At 44.0% G+C, this 17,575-nt stretch overlaps 1 protein-coding gene across 1 annotated transcript in view; it reads right to left on the bottom strand.

Annotated features, from left to right (window-relative positions):
* b4galnt4a (beta-1,4-N-acetyl-galactosaminyl transferase 4a) overlaps positions 1–17,375 on the bottom strand; it is a 315,041-nt gene extending 297,666 nt beyond the window's left edge. The window contains exon 1 of the mRNA XM_079500439.1: positions 16,109–17,375. Within this exon, the coding sequence (XP_079356565.1) occupies positions 16,109–16,253 (145 nt within the window). The 5' untranslated portion in view covers positions 16,254–17,375. The remainder of the gene's footprint in view (positions 1–16,108) is intronic.
* Between the last annotated feature and the right edge of the window lie 200 nt (positions 17,376–17,575).

Here is a 17,575-nt window from a genome sequence, read left to right as displayed (position 1 = left end):
AGGAAAATTTACGTCATATGTAGAGGAGCAAATCGGCTAACCAATCACATAAATTCAGTTACAATCTTACATGTTCATGGTGTAAAAATTAGAAACATTGTATCATGGTTAAAAGATAATAACATAAGTTGACAAATTATTTCATGAAGAACTATATTCATTTTTGTATTGGATGATGTACGACGACAAGAGCACCCCTCACTTCACACGGGTGGGATTTTTTTATTTTTATCATCAAAATCTAATCAAATAAATCTAAGTCTACAAAGTAAGTAGTAACTGTTCAAAAATAAATGCATTGGAGAAAAAGTACAATATTTCAATCACAGATGTAGAGGAGTAGAAGTAAAAGTATTGGAAATACTGAAGTACAAATACCTCAAAATTGTACTTACAGTACTTAAGTAAATGTACTTAGTTACTTTACACCACTGTCCGCCCGGCCATTAGCCAATTTTAAGATCTTTAAAATTTTAAGATTTCTTGTGAAGCTTCGTTTGGTCGCTGATCTGGAGGTTCTCCACGCAGCGGTCATTTTCCCCTCCTTCTTTCATCACAAATTCAGTATTGCTCACATTGATTGTTTTTATTCAACATAATGCTTATGAATATTTACACACCCATGCAGCTAGTAGAGATCTGTAGGTGGAGTGGAAGAGAGAGAGAGAGAGAGAGAGAGAGAGAGAGAGAGAGAGAGAGAGAGAGAGAGAGAGAGAGAGAGACAGAGAGACAGAGAGACAGGGAGAGTTTGATGGCTTTCTTTCCCAATGACATTTAAAGGCCTCCACCACCAACATGTCTGGATGGAATTTAGATAAAGAATAAATCCCCAGCTTTACGGCTGGCTGTGTACGTATGTTAGACGATGAGGTCGGTGCCGATGTGACAGTGCTGCTGATAAGACCCCCCTCTATTCTACTGTAACCATGACAGGGAGTCTACTGTGAAAATCCTCAGAGAAGATTGTGTGCACATCTCAAAGGCTATATTTAGGCCAGGTGCTGGATGTCAGGCATCAAGGCAAACATCAAAGAGGAGAAAAAACATCTGCACACTAGTTTCTAGAGCTCCGAGACTTACTTTATTAAGAGGCAACAATTGCAACGTTTCGACCTACAAGGTCTTCGTCAGGCAAACATGATCACATTTGCCTGATACCTCATATTGAATTGCCTTCATTCATTTACACCCAAGGTTGTTTACACACTGTCTGGGAGTACGGTTTGGGGATCCTTTAGGATTTTAGCAATTCCGGTTCCTTAAAATCGTTATCTTAATTTAAGTTAATCTTAACTTCCTCTAACGGTTCCCTTTAATGATTCCTATAGGGCAGTGGATTTCAACCCTTTTCAGATCAGGCCCATTATTTATTCGGCATTTGAGCCACGGACCACCATTTGATGACATTTAGTCTCTCAGACCCCCAAAAACCGAAAGAATATTTTGTTGTCGTTGGATAAGAGTTTGTCCACAATTCCATGCTGTATTGATGTGAGGAGAGATAACAGACAAACGTTGATCAAAATAACAATTATTCTACATTCTCTAATTGTTTAGACTTCCTGTAAATTAAGTGATGCAGATGTTTAACAATAATGTAACTCATGAGAGCTAAAATGAAGGTTTCAATCTATGCTCTTAAGAGTTAAAAGATCTATAAGGGTCCATTTGGTTACCAGCTGTCCATCATTTAGCTGGGGACCACCTGGAATCCCCTCAAGGGCCACTGTTGAAAACCACTGCTATAGGGGGTTCCAAATGGATCCTTACAGGTGCGTAACTCTGAGTGTACGAATGTAACCAAAGATCTCTGATCGCTATGTGAGAATATACTCAAGGCCATCCATAACCTCGCCCCCCCATACCTGTCTGACCTTGTCCACGTCAACATCCCCACCCGGTCTCTTAGGTCTGCCTCCTCCATCACCCTGAAAGTCCTCCCAGCCCGTCTCTCCACCATGGGGTCAAGAGCCTTCAGCCGCTCTGCCCCTTACCTCTGGAACTCCCTCCCCCTGACATCAGAAACATGGACTCTATCACCATATTCCAATCTCACCTCAAAACCCACCTGTTTAGGCAGGCATATGGCTGACCTCTGCTGCAAGCTGTGCTCTAGTTTTGTTTTGCTTTTAACTGTGTTTTTGTATCAACTGTTTTGAACCTGTACGGCGACCTTGAGTGCCCTGAAAGGCGCCTTATAAATAAAATGTATTATTATTATTATTATACTATGGCCATGGGACAACACCAGGTTGAGGGTGGTTGATAAATCATTTTATATGCACGCAGAGATGCTGCGCATGTCACTGCACGACACTGGCAAGCAACTGAGTACAACTCAGACTTTAGGGATTAGGTTAAAATAATTCCTAAAAATGTTAACTTAACATCCTCACAAAACGTAGTAATTCAAAGTACACGTGTGTGTGTGTGTGTGTGTGTGTGTGTGTGTGTGTGTGTGTGTGTGTGTGTGTGTGTGTGTGTGTGTGTGTGTGGTTCCCTTTAATAATCCCCATAGGCGATTCCAAATGGACCCTTACATGTCAATAACTCTCAGAGTTGTGGTACTGTGGTACTGTAATTGTATAACAGACGTGAAGTCCATATACTTTCACATAAAAAACGTCTCCAAAATGTGATGGAACCAATTCCGGTTCCTCAATGTTGTATCCGGTTCTACCGGTTCCTACCGTTCCGGATCCCAAACCTACTCACTACCAGCTGGGAAAGAATTAAGTTTAGGCAGCGGAGGTGACATCAGAGGGCATCAGTTACCATGACAACAAGCCAACCGAACCTGCAGGGCGCCCATGGCAAGATCAAGCAACCCTTATCTGGCTTCACACACCTACATCCAAGCATGCATGTGGGTGTAATGCACACACACACACACACACACACACACACACACACACACACACACACACACACACACACACACACACACACACACACACACACACACACACACACACACACACACACACACACACACACACACACACACACACACACACACACACACACACACACACACACACACACACACGCATCCAAGAGTGCATGTGGGTGCAGTGTGTGTACACCGCAGTAGCAGCAGCGTCCTACAGGTTTTATCACAACACCCTATACAGCCACATGTACAATACCGATTTATCTCACTGGTTGTGTCGGGCATTGGATTTCGATCAAAAGAATCATCAGGGGTTTATTTGTCATTCACTTATAGGCACAAGCATCAAAATGTGGGCGTCACAATGTTCAAAAGACGGTACTGTATGTATATGATGGAAATAAATGAGAAAATGAGATGGCAGCTCGGCTGCGTCGCAAGGCAGTCGCGGCAGTCAGGCCGGCGGTTCTCCAGGCTCATGCCACGCTCAATCACGCCGCAATCTCACCCGCTAAGTTAGCTAACAAGCTACAGTAACACAATACGCCCTCAATGCTAATGGTTCATTCTATTCTCCTTTACGCAGAATGCAGTTCACTCTTCATACTATGTGATCAGCGTTCCTGCAACTTGGCATTTGTTATCACGATGAACAATGATTATCGTCCCATCCCTAGTTCATCCCTCCACCTCCCAGGCTCCTCCTAGTGGCATTAGCAGTAGTTCTTCACTATTGTAAAATGTATGAATTCTGTGGATTTATGTTGTCTGTGTATCTTAATGTATGCCCTTGAAGGGTTTAATGTTGTGTTCATAACTCTGTACCTTATAAGGCTCTGCTTCAGGGCGGTTTGTGATCTCAGATTATGTGTCATGCAGATAAATCTGTAGAATTACAGGGGCAGAGGCAACCTGAGTCAATTTAATGAAATACCATTGTAATAAAATAGTTTATCTTGAGGAAAGCATCCGACTTGAAAACGGAATGTGCAGTGGGGAATGTGCAGAATCAGGGGTGGCATAGAATAAATGTCAAAGTAATTCCCACTTATGTACATTTATAATACTTTGTGCGTGTGTGCAGTACGGCAAGGCAAGGCGATTGTATTTGTATCGCACATTTCAGCGACAAGGCAATTCAATGTGCTTTACACAGAACAGGCAAAGGAAACACAATTATACAATGACATTAGGATGCATAAAAGGAAAGAAGTAAAAAAAATAACAGATGCTTGCAGTGCGGAAGAGAAAGCAAAAGAAAAACAAAAGGAACTCAATCAAAGGCAGCGGCAAACAGAAAGGTCTTTAGTTGTGTTTTATAAAGAGTGACAGCAGTCCTGCAGTATTCTGGGAGTCTGTTCCAGATATGTGTGTATAAAAACAAAATGCTGCTTCCTCACATTTAGTTTTGGTGGACAGAAAGCAGACCTTTCCCAGATGACCTGAGAGATCGGGATGGTTCATGACATCGTATAAGATCAGAAATGTATTTGGCCCTAAACCATTCAAAGCTTTATAGACCAGCACCAGCAGTAGTCATTTTAAATCAATTATTTGACAGCAAGACACAAATCTCTGCATAATAAATAACTGTACCAGAAAATGAATTTCTCCCACTTCATTACACCTGTAAACCTGTGATGCGACAATAAATCCGATTTTATTGTCATTCCGAGGTTTAAAAAAAATATATGCATAGTTAACATATTCCCTGCGGATCACACTATTCCCGGCATCTTTCCCATTGTCTCTCTGCGGAACACGATATTCCCGACTTTTGTTTTATATGTTTTATTCGCCGTTTTCATCGGACATCCGTGACACGTCACTCGTCTGGATCACGTGACCGGAAAAATACACTGCCGCTCGATTCCTAGGGCTTCTGGGAAATTGAGGCTCAATGCATTGCCTATGGTGCGTAATGGCCACATCCATCTCACTCTGTTCTGTGTTGTTGTTTCGGATCGCCGCGGTGGTGGATTTTTCAACACAAACGATGGGACTATTTTCAGGCGGATTTTCATTAAATGGAGGTACAATTGCGACGGCGTAATTCTTCAAAGGTTAGTGAAAACAGCGGCAGGGAACGGGAGTTAGAGATTAATTTATAACGCAGTCAACGTGTTAATTACAGAAGAAGGCAGCTTACTGTTTTATCATATTTGTCCCCCTGGCGACAATCAAAATGCCAAATGTGCAGTACAGAATGTTCTATACCAATGCAAAGGTAACCCAGTCATAATCCTCAGTGTTAATCTATCCATTTGTAACTCCGAGAGGGTTTCCAAGCGTAACCAAATATACCCTTGCGGGTCCATTTGGTTGCGTTTTGCACGCTCTCAGAGTTAAATGAACACTCAGAACGTTGTGTGTGTTACGCCCTCTCCCATATGGTTTCTCTCTGGGCAACCAAGCAGTCAATCTGTTCAATTTCCACACACTTCCTCCCTTTGACCTCCTCCTTACGACACAAGAATGATCATCTGTATGCATGCATGTGTGTGTGTGTGTGTGTGTGTGTGTGTGTGTGTGTGTGTGTGTGTGTGTGTGTGTGTGTGTGTGTGTGTGTGTGTGTGTGTGTGTGTGTGTGCGCGCGTGCGTGTGTGCATGTGGAATTAGTGCAGCGAGTAAAATGAAATACAAAACAATTGTGAAAAGAGAAGATCTATAAGCCCACAAGAACATTCTTTTCACAACTTTTCACAACACTGACAGTGTAAGTGTAACGTGGCGATTACATGCATCCTGATTATTCGATGAATCAAAAAATGAATTAATAGAATGATCACTAAGAAAATAATTGATAGTTGTTGCAGCCCTAATGTAATATTGTGTAATATCCGTGCCCTAAAGTATAAGAAGGCCTAAAGTGTTTAATCAGACTAATCGATTTAGTTATGATTGACATGATGATTATTAAAGAATCATCATCATGGATGTATAAAGCAATATTCATAAGCATCTCAGTTGATATTAACATTCGATTAATCAGGTACGGTCGGAAATTGTGTGTGTTTGTGTGTGGCATGCTTATGTGTGCATACTGTATGTTCATGTACACATGTATGTGTGCATGCATCCTTCAGACTCAGAGCATGTGCGTGCGTGTGTGCGCGCGCGTACGTGCGTGTGTGTGCGTGTGTGTGTGTACGCGTGGGTCTCCCCCCATGTGTAATGATGGTGAATGAATGGGGGGCTGTCTGAGGAAGCCGGCCAGGCCGTCAGTAGACCTGTTGATGCAGCCAGGGGGAACAGGGGAGCTGTTGTGTGCCACGGCGTGACCGCATAGATGTGCCTCTCATCTACTATGCGCCGCCGTGCCGCCTGCCAACGCACTTCCTCATTGAAATTCTGATTAAATAAGGTCAGTCCGGCCGGGTGCGCAAATCTGCAAAACCGTTTAACTACACCTTTCACCAGTTTTTTTGCCCATCATCAAAGTTGAAACAGATACAGTACTAGGGGGGGGGGGTCTGTTTTTCTATTTTCAACAAAAGCTTGACTTTGAAAAGGTAATGGATCAGGAATAGGAAGTGTCCTAACGTAAGCGCAGTGGCCTTGTTAGTGTAGTTAGAGAGTGTCCGCCATGGGATTGGGAGGACGAGGTTCGATCCCAAGTTTTACCAAAAGACTAGGTATACAAAATTGGTACCTCCCTGCTTGGCACTCAACGTTGGATTGGGGGGTAAGTCCTGGGACATGCTAGCATCATGTCCGGCCTGTGTACTTGTCGCGCCACAGAAACAGGTGATACTGTAGGCTCCTGACCGGGAACCGTTGGTTCCATCCCAAGGAGTGGACCGAGTATAGAGCCCTGGGGGACCCCAGTCAACTAAGTATATCGTTGCTGTCGGGGCAGAAACCTCTTATCTCCATATTCTGACTTTTCGTGTTTTTTGGTAAATTAACGCCCTACTCGATCACACTACAGCGTCACACAAAAGCATCAAAAGTATCAGATCCACAAGTGCCGCGTTTCGAGCTTGTGGGTCTGCTACTTACAGTTTTGGACATGAGATCTCCACCCGACAGCAACGATATACGGTTTATGCAGACTTGAAATGTAGTGTATGCATGCCTATTCTAATCCAGACAACGGGTACTGCGCGCGCACACACACACACACACACACACACACACACACACACACACACACACACACACACACACACACACACACACACACACACACACACACACACACACACACACACACACACACACACACACACACACGTGTGTTCACACGCACTATGGATAAGCTCATGAATCACCGGTAATATAAACGTGCGTAGATACATTTAGAACAAGGTTATGTCCACCATAACGACCCAAAAGGATGCGAGAAATGTCCAGAGGGTTATCTACACCAGATACGGTGCATCATTTTAACACATCTCATCCTTTTTCAAAATTCAGCTTTTGAAAAGGACATTTCAAAATGGCTCCTGGCTGGGTTTTCTATTCCGGATGATAAATACTGTGGATAAAAGCTATACCCGTAGAGGCTTTCGTTCAGACGGTGGAGAGAGCTCCAATTTCTTCACCTAGCCACTACTAAATAGCAATACATTAATGCGCACATGCACACACACACGCACATGAATGTGCACACACACACACACACACACACACACAGTCACACACACACACACACACACACACACACACACACACACACACACACACACACACACACACACACACACACACACACACACACACACACACACACACACACACACACACACACACACACACACACACACACGCACAGAGCTGTGGAATGGCCTCTGGTGACGGAGCAATGAAATTACTTCATAGCAGTCATAGTGATCACATTACACCACGTCTACTGGGCGATGGCCTGCTATATAGTTATAATCCAGTGCTTCCATAACCAGCCTATGGGGGGAAATTCAGTTTCAGCTTCACCCAGCTGATGGCTGCTCAGGTGGTCATATTGAGGGGGCAGTTAGGGGTTAAGTATCTTGCCCACGGACAGCTCGACACATAGCCGAGAATCGAACCTGGGACCTTCCGTTTCCCAGGCGACCTATCTACCCATTCAGCTCGGGCCGACCTCCTGGATGGGGGTTCCAGCGGCCGCGGGTCCCCAGCTAAATGATTTTAGTAACCAAATAGACCCTTACAGGTCTGTAACTCCAAGAGTGTACGTCCATTTGGTTCCATTCTTACACTCTTGGAGTGTAAGAAGGTGGTCCGTGGCATTGAAAGGAGTAGTTCACGCAAAGAATTACTTATATCAATTACACACCCCAGGAAGCCTTGAATTCATGGACTCCTAAGTCAATAATTTGATGACCGCCGGAGTCTCCTGTACGACTCAGTCTCCTACTGACCTGGGGCATCAAATTATTGGCTTAGGAATGCGACAATTATTTTCTATGAATTACACACCCCATGAATTCGAGGTTTCATGGGGTGTGTAATTGGTAGAAAATAAGTCATTTTATGGGTGAACTACTGCTTTAACGCATACAGTAGCAAACTGAGGGTCCTTGAAATGAAAAAGGTTTGAGATCCAACGAGCCAATCCACTGCTCTTTTAAAACCTTGTGAAACCCTCTCAACACGACAACACACACCACCTTAGAGATCTCTCAGCTATATTGACCTAGTATTGACAGTGTACCGGTGAGAGGTTATTACAGAACAGAGGGAGGCTAACCTTGTACTGTACATTCACTGTACTACTGTACATTGATACTGTAGTGTACACGGTGGCTGGCAGCCAGGCGACTGCACAAGCAGCCTCATGCTGCTATAAGCCAGTTGGAGACCGATCGCCCAATTGGTCAAAGACATTTTGAGGGTAGGCGAGGACATGTAGTTGTACGTACGGTATACCTTCAGCCTGCTTCAAAGTGGAAAGCAGTGTTGTTTTTGGCAGCACATTTAGATTTTAGTTTTAGTCGTAGTCTCTTGAATAGTTTTCATTTGGTTTTAGTCACATTTCAGTCATCCGGAATGTTTCGGTGTTCTGGTAGTCGACTAAAAGTCTGGTTTTAGTCGACAAAATATCGTGAGATTCGCAAGATGACTTATACTCGATCTCTCGTCCACTAGTCTAGTTTTTATTTGTTGACGAAATTGTTGGTATATTTAGTCTTGGCTTTAGTCATCGTAGCTTAGTATTCATTTAGTTTCCATTTAGTTTTTGTCAGTGAAAAAAGGTAGTCGACAAACATTTTTCGTCTTAGTTTTAGTCGACGAAATCAACACTGGTGGAAGAAAGGTATCCAAAAAAGACAAAAGACAAAGGGCTGTATTTTGAGTGTCTTAAGTACTTATTACTTAAGACCTGGAGGCGTGGCCAATGCTGTTTAGCTATTTTGAGTGGCCAAACAGCATTGGCCACACCTCCAGGTCTTAAGTTAAGTCATAAGACCTGGTACTTAAGACACTCAAAATACAGCCAATCAGGTCCAAAGCACACATATGACGTGGGGAGTACCTTTTGTTGTAAAATACAAGGGGAAAACCAACAAACATGAACCCTATAGAGTTCTTATTCTGGGGGAGAACGTTAAATGGTAAATGGTGCATTTATATAGCTCCTTTTTGTGTCCATTCACACACACATTCATACACTGATGGCGGACACTTCGACACTAACTCTGGGGGAGCCCGGGTTCGAACTGGCAACCTTGCGGTTACCATCCAGCCACTCTACCCCAGAGCCACCGCCGCCCCAGACGTTCAGACAAATCACACCTGTGTGAACTGAGCGCCGTGGAGGCTGCTCAACAACACCGCTGGCTGGCTGGCTGCAGTTATAGTTAGGGCTGGCCAAATGGAGACCTTTTGTTAACCGGTTACTCTCAGGCCTTGCCGGCTAATTAACCGTTAAGGAAAAAATGCGCTATTTGTATCCATTAAAATAAGACCACCACAGGGTTTTTCGAGACGGGGAATTAGCAGCCACTACGTTACGTGCAATATCGTGAACACATGCACTGTGACGCACACACCCCCAGTAGCCTAATCTACAGTGGCTCACATCCCTACCCTACACTTCCATTGAGACATCACTGAGTGGCTCACATCCCTACCCTACACTTCCATTGAGACAGAGTGGCTCACATCCCTACCCCACACTTCCATTGAGACATCACTGAGTCGCTCACATCTCTACCCTACACTTCCATTGAGACATCACTGAGTGGCTCACATCTCTACCCTACACTTCCATTGAGACAGAGTGGCTCACATCCCTACCCCACACTTCCATTGAGACATCACTGAGTGGCTCACATCCCTACCCTACACTTCCATTGAGACAGAGTGGCTCATCACATCCCTACCCCACACTTCCATTGAGACATCACTGAGTCGCTCACATCCCTACCCTACACTTCCATTGAGACATCACTGAGTGGCTCACATCCCTACCCTACACTTCCATTGAGACATCACTGAGTCGCTCACATCCCTACCCCACACTTCCATTGAGACATCACTGAGTCGCTCACATCCCTACCCCACACTTCCATCGCAACATTTTGACCCTGGTATCGGGGTAGGATACCCCTACTGGTAGACAAATAGTACTGCCTTAAGCTCAGGCGTTAACACAGGACTCGGGAGGGAGAGTAGGCTACATAAAAGTAACGGATCGTAGCTTTAAGTAGACCGAATGATCAACTAATAGTATTTTTGCTTTAAATAACCCTCTCCATGTACCTATGATGATTGCTCACATAACACAGATTAACGCAGGCATTCCTATTGGGCCACTTTGCACAGAGATATTCAAATTCTATTAAGTCTGGTGATTACCTGCCAATTCTCTTTAGGATGAAACACTAGCAGAACGAAAATGTTATGCATCCTGAGCTTAGAAAAACGAAAAAAATTGCTTTCTAATCTAATCAAATGTAATCTAATTTGACTATTCAGAACATGGTAGTAGTAGGTACATTCAACAAGTCCTTTCATAATAATAAAACAAATGTCGTTGTCGGGAAATTACATCATTTCTACAGTATCTGGCCCAAATCTCTGTGTTGAAAATCTTCTTTACACTAATGACAATGACAGCAATTAAGAATATTTACATGCTTTATAATATATAGCCCTATTTTACACTAATGACAATGACAGCAATTAAGAATATTTACATGCTTTATAATATATAGCCCTATTTTCAGTAATAGCTACATGCATCTCCTAAAGAGATTAAGTGGGTTGACCTGTTCAAATGGCTTACTAAAAGACAAGACAGTCAATTAGAGCCCAGAACAGAGCCTTCCAAGACAGACAGAGTGGAGAAGTAAAACAGACACACTAATAGCGGAAACTAGCTAAAAGACAACAAGGTCGCATGGAGAGATCACCCGAATCTACGCAAGCGAGTAGAGAGTTTGTGTTCTCTGGAAAATGAAAGCAACCGGTTCCGATCATGATCAAGTTAACAAGACTTTGGCGGCTGGCTTGCAGACAGCGTGATCACAAAAGCCTTCCCCAGAACAAACTGACTCGCAGATATTCACACACACTGTTGTGTGGGTGCATGCTTTTGGTTAGACATACCATTGGTCCGTTTACTCAAACCCTCACCCTAACCCTAACCTCCCATGGAGCAGCACACCTAAACGTAACCTTAACCCTCTCCCAACCCTTAACGCACACCTCACCAATCTTTATCCGGTCGTCTTAACGCACCCCTCACCAACCTTAATCCAGTCAGACCAATGCTATGAGGCCGGTTGGATCATTTGGATTGGTCTCAACAAACCTTTTCACTCCGTATCTTGACACTGGAACATAGATATATATAAGAAAGCTAGATGGCTCACCCACGCTCTGGCCAATGGAGAGCGACGAGAGATACGTGGCGGCCATCTTACCTCGGGCCACATAACATTGTGTCTATGGGGCATGTACTCTTAAATAACCACAACTTGCTCAATTTTCAACCGATTTTCAAACGGTTTGGTTTGTTATAAACGTCAGAGACGTCCGCATACTATGATTTTATACGATGTTCATATAAAAAAACAAAATTAAGCAGATAAGCGTCCTGAATCATAGCCACGTTTTGAGCGAGTTATGACTGTTTTTGTTTGAGCTGCCATTGAACATACTGTACTGTAGCCCCGAGGTAAGATGGCCGCCAGGTGAACGACGTCAGAAACTCCGCCTTAAAGGGGAAAACCACCCATTTTCAACATTTTACTATGTCATTAATATACCTTAGAGCTGTTGTGTGCAAATAATAAGAAAGTCCCCCCATTTTGTGTTTCCTAGAACTGTAATTATGAAAAAAATCATTAACATGGTGAAACACATCTTGATGACATCATCAAGATGTGTTTCACCATGTTAATGATTTTTTTCAGACCTCTAGTTCTAGGAAACACAGAATGGGGGAACTTTTTTATTATTAACAGCTCTAATGACATAGTAAAATGCTGAAAATGGGTGGAATGCCCCTTTAAGCCATCTAGACTTTATATATATCTATGCACTGGAAGGCCAGCCCCATGTGTGCATTTTGTTATTGTCATTGGAAACCGTTTATTTAAAATAAATCACACCAGTGTGAAGTGAGGGGCGCTCTTGTCGTCATACATCATCCAATAATTTTTTTTATTTGTCAACATATATTATTATCTTTTAACCATGATACACAGATACAATGTTTTAAAAAAAACGCATCTCTTCACCGCATGATCATGTAAGACGACGACTGGATTTATGTGATTGGTTAGCCGATTTGCTCGTCTACATTATGACCTTCCTTTCATTGTCATTTGGCAAATGTGAGACGTGACGGGACGAAAGGGTGTATATAGGAAGGGCTAGCGCCCCTCAAAAAAAAGAAAAAGGTTTATTTTCAGAAAATGGGTGTTCCAATGGATCCAATGTAGTTTTACTCACAAGCTTTTGTTAATACTTCTCATTGGTTAAATGTTTATAAACTAGCCAGATCTAGTAGTCACGTTCACCTTCAATAGTTTTCAAAAGTAGAGAAAATAGCAGATCTACAAACTCACAGCATTGCGCTGTGCTTTTGAGTGACATGTACACTTTGTACAGCAAAGTAGGTAACAAGGTTTCTGCCTGACAGCCAAGTTATGATTGATGGGGTCTTATATTGGACAAAACAAAGACATTGTCCCTCTCTCTCAAACTATAAGGCAAGTATAGGGAAAATCCTCCCGAGTCTCTCTACAGCAATATAAAGTATTGAAATTGGAAATCGTGAAATCCATCTGTCTCTCGGAGCACATAGTGAGACAATATATGAAAGAGTACATTGTGTGAGTGTAAGAGCAAAAACCGAGGAGATGTGAACCTCATTTGATCATTTATTACATAGCCTCATTGTGGCTGTGTGCGCGCGTGCGTGTGCGTGTGTGTGTGTACGTGCGTGCATGTGTGCGTGCATGTGTGCGTGCGTGCATGCGTGCGAGAGAGAGAGAGAGAAAGGGAAGTTGGGAGTCAGAAAGCGAGAAAGGTTGCAGACTAATTCAGTGAACTTCAAGTTACCTCTACATAACGGGGCTTTGACACTGCCCTTCCTGAATATGAGAACAGCACAGTGGCTGTTTCAATTAAAATGTCATGTAGTCTAACAGTGAACTGTTTTTCCGTCGCCTTAGCCGCGACATAACAACTCAGCACTCAGAACTAGCGATACCACGCCATCCATCCATCCATGGTAGCCAAATGGATTGTCATCAATCAACAAAACAGATCTAGAATGGATCCTGGCAAAACGCATGAGGGCGGAAAGATTTGAATGTGCCACAGACAGACAGACAGACAGACAGACAGACAGACAGACAGACAGACAGACAGACAGACAGACAGACCTGTACAGATGTACAGGACATTATGATGATGACCATTAATCATATCAGTTAACAGCATCTACTATAGAGAACAGTGTATGGCAGACTGTCAGACAGCACAGAATGCCTTTTATCTACGTCTAGCATGGTGGTGGACCATATGTTTTTAGTCCGCCTAGTGAAAGTTGACACTTAAAGGCCTAGTAACTTCGCCCTGTATATATTTACGAAAAGAAAAACAACAAATAAATGTTTGTGCCCGTTATTTCCCTCCATACCAGAAGTCACTCATCAGCCACTGGAGCAGGGGTGGTGTTTACCAGAAACTCATTGCCCTCTCTCTGCATTTAGTTTGTTTTGGTAGTCCAAAAACATCCCTGCTATCTAAACAAATGGTGAAAAGAAAACACCAAAATACAGAGAAAGAGAAAAGTGTTTCAACAGATAAATGAATTGCATTTTTATAGCGTTTTTCCAAGTGCTCAAAGCGCTTTACAATGGTTCATTGATTCATTCATACATTGGGAGGTGAAGCGGCGAACAGTCGACGCCAGCGTCCTCACTTCCCACATTCACACACAAATGGTGGCAAGCTCACACCGACCGACTCATTGGAGGCAATGTAAGGTTCAGTGTCTTGCCCAAGGTCACTTCAACATGTGGACAGGAGGAGCCGGGATTCGAACCGCCGACCCAGGGATCATTCTACCTCCTGAGCCACAGCCGCCCTAAACACCATCACACTACTCCAGTGGCTGATGATGGCGGGAATAGATTTTTATTTTATTAACACAGGTCAAAGTTACGTAGCTACTAGCTACATACTGTGCCTTTAAGTGTGACTTATGCTCCTATATCGCAAACCGATAAATAGCTGATCTACAAGCGCGATGCATTGTGAGCTTGAGACAGATCCATATCATGTTGGGGGTCCTTCCTTGGACATGAAAAGGTTTGAGAACCACTGGTTTACAATATAGTGCATGAATTCCCTCAGTACACCAGCAGGTGTGTAGACTGCAGCTCCAGCCACCACAAGCAGCAGGTGTGTGACACACACACACACACACACACACACACACACACACACACACACACACACACACACACACACACACACACACACACACACACACACACACACACACACACACACACACACACACACACACACCTCCCCACATATGACGGATGTGTCATGACCTCAGCAGCTGCATGCCTGATCAACCCTTTTATTATTAATGTACGATCAGCTCTTCTATTATTAATATGCCGACGGCCTGCTGGCTTTCGACCTGGCTGGAACCAAAGCACACAGCAACAGCCTTCTAGATTCTAGACAGTCCATTTATGACAAAGACAGATAGATAGATAGACAGACAGTTAAATATATAGCGATTAGCCTATATACTTATATAATAAACACTGAGGATTTGAGTATTTTTCTGTGTGAATCAAATATTTGAGCGGAGTGTGTGCATGTGTGTGTGAGTGTGAGTGTGAGTGTGAGTGTGAGTGTGAGTGTGTGTGTGTGTGTGTGTGTGTGTGTGTGTGTGTGTGTGCGTGCGCGCATGTGCGTGCGCGTGTGTTTTCAAATTTGACCTCAACCAAAATAATCTGCTAAGCCATAAAGCATCTCAGGAAATCCTTCCAGCACAGACACCGTTTTATAAAGCCACGTTCTTTCACATTATACCACAACAACCAACCCAGCATGAAGCATGAAGTGAACTGTGAACCGTGGATAGTCATGTAGTCCTAATAGTGTCTGTGTCAGGGCATTTTTGCCACGGACATATAAAATGACAAAAACACATATAGCGATAGCCCTGAATGATCATAACAGGTCTGTAACTCTGAGTGTTCAAAGTGAACGTTTGTACACTCTCAGAGTGTACAAACGGTCCTCCTTGCAAATAAAACATTTGAGAACCACTAGCACTAGTGGACTGTGGACTCATAATGTGCCATAGCACGCCATAGTAAAATCAGTGGCATACATAATTATTCTGAAGAAAATCTGTAAAGGTGTGTGTAGCCATAACAAAAACATCTAGTAATGTCCGTGTACGGACATGAAGCCTGGTCTGTGTGTGTCATATACAGTCCAAATAACAAAGACACTTCAACTACAGTTTAAGTGACGTGTGTCATATAGCCTATACAGGTGACAGGATATGTACCTTTGCCACAGTTGAAGTGTCTGAGTGTGTGTCATACCATACAGGACAGGTCCGACTCCTACTTTTTCCATAGTTGAAGTGTCTCTGACTCTCTGTGTGTGTGTGTGTGTGTGTGTGTGTGTGTGTGTGTGTGTGTGTGTGTGTGTGTGTGTGTGTGTGTGTGTGTGTGTGTGTGTGTGTGTGTGTGTGTGTGTGTGTCCGACTCCTACCTTTGCCGTAGTAGTTGAAGTGCAGCTTGATGCTCTTGCCCTGGTTGATGTGCAGGTAGGTGAACCACACGGCGAAGGTCAGCAGCACCAGCAGCAGCAGCAGCTTGAACTGCTTCCGAATCTTCTTCACTGGGAACCGCAGCATGCTCGCACACACATCGTCCGCTTGGAACAACAAGCCGGGGCTGCAGTTCAACTGTGAGATGATGGTGGTGATGATGGTGGTGATGAGTGGTGGGAACGGAGTGGTTTCTTTGGGGTTGATGTGTGTCACAGAGTAACCGCCGCCCACGGCCGTCGTGGAGGAGCGGCGGCACAAACCGATGATATCCCGGCTGGACTGTTTTGTTTTGTTCCTTTTTCCACGGTGGTGTTAAAGCATGTCCCCCGCGCGCGTGCGTGTGTGCGTGTCCGTGACCTGCTGCCTCGACACACTAATGCAAAAGCAGTCGTATCTTTAGACGTGTCGCTTCGAGGGACTCCTTGGAGAAGAATTTTGGCTTGTTGTGAACAACACGAGGTTCGCGTTCCATCCAGTCGCTTTGCGCGGCGGTGACAGCTCAGAGAAATAGAAATAAATCTAAGTCATAAACCTTCGCACAGTTCAGTCAGAGAGTGAGTGTGACCGACTCTCTCTCTCTCTCTCTCTCTGACGAGCGGACAAAATAGCAGTCAGGCGATAATCTACACAAATCCCTCTCCTCTGCTTCAAGCCTTTTGCTTGATGATGTGATCGGTCCTGCACTCACACACACACACACACATACACACACGCACGCACGGATCATCCGTGTGGGTTTTAGACGCGCTCAAATGCACAGCGGCGGCGGCGTCACACAAACACACTCTCTCTCGCTCTTACACACACACACACACACACACACACACACACACACACACACACACACACACACACACACACACACACACACACACACACACACACACACACACACACACAAATAATCCGACAAGAGTCAAACAAACAGTGGGACAGCTACAGCTACAACACTGCACGATGGATGGATGGAGTCTATATTTCTGCTGCTTTTTAGAATTTACAGTGGATTATAAATTATGACGAGATTCTAGCCTTAATTAAATATGAGCCTAGTAGTAAACATCCCACTCTGGATGATGACACTTGCAGGAGGAGAGCTGTCTTAAACAGGGAGGAGTGTTTTAGTCCACGCATCAGCTGTCATGTCACAGTGCTGTACTGTACACTGCACGCTCCATCACTTGTTCATCTTCAGGTGACACTGTGTGTGACTGACAGGCTGACAGTGGCTTCAAGTGGACGCTTAATTGGTTAGGAGGAGAGGCGCGAGTCCACACACTCCTCACTCACTCACTCACTCACACACACACTCCTCACTCACACACACTCCTCACTCACTCACACACACTCCTCAGTCCTCACTCACACACACACACTCCTCACTCACACACACTCCTCACTCACTC

Source organism: Electrona antarctica (assembly GCF_951216825.1).
Source record: "Electrona antarctica genome assembly, chromosome: 5".
NCBI lineage: Eukaryota > Metazoa > Chordata > Actinopteri > Myctophiformes > Myctophidae > Electrona > Electrona antarctica.
This window is presented reverse-complemented; position numbering and strand designations above follow the sequence as displayed.